Source organism: Panicum hallii, chromosome 3, assembly GCF_002211085.1.
Source record: "Panicum hallii strain FIL2 chromosome 3, PHallii_v3.1, whole genome shotgun sequence".
Classification (NCBI taxonomy): Eukaryota; Viridiplantae; Streptophyta; class Magnoliopsida; order Poales; family Poaceae; genus Panicum; species Panicum hallii.
The window spans coordinates 33,773,456-33,777,090 of record NC_038044.1 but is presented as its reverse complement, the minus strand read 5'-3'; the positions used below and the strand labels follow the sequence as shown (position 1 = coordinate 33,777,090).

General features: G+C 41.8%; 1 protein-coding gene across 1 annotated transcript; it reads left to right on the top strand.

Annotated features, from left to right (window-relative positions):
- Nucleotides 1-500: 500 nt before the first annotated feature.
- LOC112887834 (guanosine nucleotide diphosphate dissociation inhibitor 2-like) lies at nucleotides 501-2,460 on the top strand. The gene is made up of 5 exons (XM_025954103.1): nucleotides 501-587; nucleotides 1,216-1,278; nucleotides 1,492-1,575; nucleotides 1,997-2,104; nucleotides 2,220-2,460. The coding sequence occupies exons 1-5, from the start codon at nucleotides 501-503 to the stop codon at nucleotides 2,418-2,420; spliced, it is 543 nt and encodes a 180-aa protein (XP_025809888.1). The 3' UTR covers nucleotides 2,421-2,460.
- The last annotated feature ends 1,175 nt before the right edge of the window (nucleotides 2,461-3,635 follow it).

Sequence of the window (3,635 nt, the reverse complement as noted above, 5' to 3'; positions counted from 1 at the left end):
ACCATGATTAGTTTTGTATGGAATTTAATACTGCGATTGTCTATTTACTCAACAAATATCTCCTCCATATCAGATCGAGGGAGGGCACACACTACACCAAAACAGCTCAATTTCGTCGGCCATTTTTATTTTCGTTGCTCCACCGAAAGCCGACGAAAACAACTAAATTAATTCGTCGGCTTATCAAAGCCAACGAATTGCGCTTATTTTCGTCGGCCTAGGTCAAGCCGACGAAAATGCTACTATAGGTTCGTCGGCCTAGTCAGAGCCGACGAAACTATAGCCACATTTTCGTCGGCTAGACCTAAGCCGACGAAAATAAGCACAATTTCGTCGGCTTTGGTAAGCCGATGAAAATAATTGACCTAACTATACCCACAGCTCACCTTCGATCCCTTTCTTTTCTTTCACAGCAGCCCCTCCTCCCCCCGTGTTGCGCCGCCGCCGCCCCTGCGCCCCGCTCCCGCCCCCATGCGCCGCCCGCGCCCCCGCGCGCCGCCATGGATGAGGAGGACGACGTGATCGTGCTGGGCACGGGGCTCAAGGAGTGCATCCTCAGCAGCCTCCTCTCCGTCGACGGCCTCAAGGTCAGCTCCGTACACCTCCCTCCCGGCATGCGGACCTCCCCGCTTACCTTCGAGTCCGATCTGCCGCTCTCCCCACTTCCCCGGACGCCGCTCGGGGCCTGCGCCGGTGGGGCTGGTTGCGCGCGTCGTGGTAGTAGATCAGGCGGTGCTGGCTAGTCCCCTGCTTGATCCGGGCCTGGCGCGCTTGCATGGGCGCTTGTCTAAGCTATCTTTGGTCCATGGAGTTAGCAATTGATCCACACGATCGTGAAATCATTTGAATGTGCCACGATCGGGGCCGGTTAGATTCTTAAATGAGGAGGCAAACTAGTGAGATTCTAGTAACATCCTGTCCAAAAAAAGTTCCAGTAACATCTATCTAGATTCAAGGGTGGTTCACTGCATTGAATTTTGTGATCTAGCGTATGATCTTCATTTCTGGGACCTAGAAGTGCTTTCCCATGTTCTGCAAGACGATAGTGATGTGTCCTCTGATGTCAGGCGACGAGGCAGGGATCAACTATCATTTATTGAAACCGGATTGAACAATACTGAAGTGTAACAATCAGCCTACTACTTTAAATTGACCTATGGTGGATTTGCTTAATGGATTCTGATTTCTGAAGAATTTCTTATGATGCTTCTGCAGGTTCTATACATGGATAGAAATGACTACTACGGAGGAGATTCCACCTCCCTAAACCTGAACCAGGCAAGAAGCTATAAATCTATGATTTTTGTTCTATCTGAAACTGTAACTTGTTCTATCTGAAACTGTAACATGTGTTAAGTAGTTATATGTCTTTTTTTTGTGTGTGTATGTATGTGTGTTGGCAAGTCATTCAGTTGGTTTGGATAATTAGTGACTGACGAAGTATTGTTTTATCATTGTATTCCCTTTGATCCCCTTTTTTTTTGTGAACAGCTCTGGAAGAGGTTTAGGGTGGAAGAGAAGCCACCGGCACATCTAGGTGCGAGCAGATATTACAACGTAGACATGGTTCCAAAGGTATGATGATCCCCCATGGGCTGAACCTTTCTATGTACTTATTGTTTCTTGCCACAGACTTATCATATTCGGCAAAGAGTAACTGAACATATCATTCCGTATTCTTGCACACTCACTACTTTCTCTATTGTTTATTCATTGCAATACCAGATACCTTGGCACTTGTTAGTTTCATCCTGACTGGTACATGATTGCCTGGTATTGGAACATGCCAATTCTGCCTGGAGGCTATTACTACCTTGTACTCGAAGTCTCGAACCCTCTTCAGATAGTGTTTCTTGTAAATGTATTATTGCCGGCAATGAACAATAACTTGATTCATAATTCAGCCCATGAAATGCTTAAAGCCTACAAGGAATATGTTCTTATGTTAATGTATTGAGGACAGTGTATATATCAAACTCTCCTTTTCTCTGACCAGTTTATGATGGCAAACGGAACTTTGGTTCGTACTCTCATTCATACTGATGTGACGAAGTATTTGTCATTCAAAGCTGTTGATGGAAGCTATGTCTTCAGCAAAGGGAAGGTAATGTCTCAAGCTTAGACTCATCCATCATACTCCTTGTGGGTCCAGTCTATGCTGGATTTCTCACAAATGGCTTCTGTATTCTAATTATATTGCTTTGTTGCATTTTCATCATATTCATAAGGTTCCTGCCACTGACATGGAGGCTCTTAAATCTCATTTGATGGGTCTATTTGAGAAACGTAGAGCAAGGAACTTTTTCGTTTATGTCCAAAATTACAATGAAGCTGATCCAGTAACGCATCAGGGGTTGGACCTCACAAGGATTACAACTAGCGAATTGACTACAAATTTGAGAAAATACTTACAAAGATGAAAGCCTGGACAAGGTAATTTTCTCATGTAACAAAGTTGTCATGAACGAACTAAAATTTGTAGTTGGTTATGAACAAGGTAATTACTGGCATGCACTTTCTTGCTTCGCAGGAGTACAATGGGCCTCCTTACATAAAGAGCTTTTCAAATAGTTATTATAAGGTCAATACACATGACAGTTTTACTTGTGTTATTTCTGTGTCTCTTAGTTTGACCCTGTAAAACTTAAGAAACTCCGCCCAAGTTTCAAGGAGAATGGTGGTACTGTTATAGCTGGAAATGCTTCTAGTATAAGGTATAACTGCTTGACATTTATTTTATTTTGTGAAATATTTAAGTTTTTCCTGCAATATGCTGTTTTTTGAAAGGTCTGAGAAATAAAATATTTCATTGTTAACAATTAATTCTTTTATTATATCATGCATGCATTCTGTTCTTTTTTGTTGTTTTCATATTTGACTTCTGTTTGTACTTACAAATATGCTGTTTGACACTCTTTCATTACACTTTGCACTGTATATTTTTCCCCATGACCGGTACTGTCAAGTGTGCTGCCTACTGTTCGCTTGTGTAGGCTTCTGCAATTAGTTACATCTAATTTGTTTTTACGTGGATCAGTAATGGAGCTGCTGCATTAGTCTTGGTGAGTGGGCAGAAGGCTCAGGAGCTTGGCCTGCAAGTCCTTGCAAGGATCAAAGGATATGCAGATGCAACTCAAGTAAGCTATAGTAATAGCTATCTCATTTAAGAGTAGAGTACGCTTCTAGATATATCATCATGATCTTAATATTGAAGGATATGCCAGATTAGAGTCATCTCATGTTGATTTTTATGAGATTAATGAAGCCTTTTCGGTACGTATTGAGAGTTTCTTTAACTGGTTACTTATCTTTTGATAACAGTATCTATTTTTACTTCTCAATACAGGCCGTTGCACTTGCAAATCGAGAGCTTCTCGGGATTCCTTCAGTAAGTGAAACCTATATCAAACTACCATTCATTTTAAAACATCTATTTCAGAAAATACACCCTGGTTCGTTTGTTATTTGCTATGCAGCTGCAACATTTAGTAGCATCAGCACTTGTTCTTGAGCTCCCATAAGAAACACTGATCTGTAGACTGAGCACTTGTTCTTGAGCTCCCATAAGAAATACTGACCTGTAAGACTGAACATACTGATTCTGATGAGTAATCATTCAATCTTACAAATATCTA

Excerpts from the sequence above, each read along its gene's own strand:
- LOC112887834 (XM_025954103.1), top strand. The coding sequence starts at position 501 with ATGGATGAGGAGGACGACGTGATCGTGCTGGGCACGGGGCTCAAGGAG. Across the intron at positions 588-1,215 it reads TCTCCGTCGACGGCCTCAAG|GTTCTATACATGGATAGAAA; the intron begins GTCAGCTCCGTA and ends ATGCTTCTGCAG. Across the intron at positions 1,576-1,996 it reads ACGTAGACATGGTTCCAAAG|TTTATGATGGCAAACGGAAC; the intron begins GTATGATGATCC and ends TTCTCTGACCAG.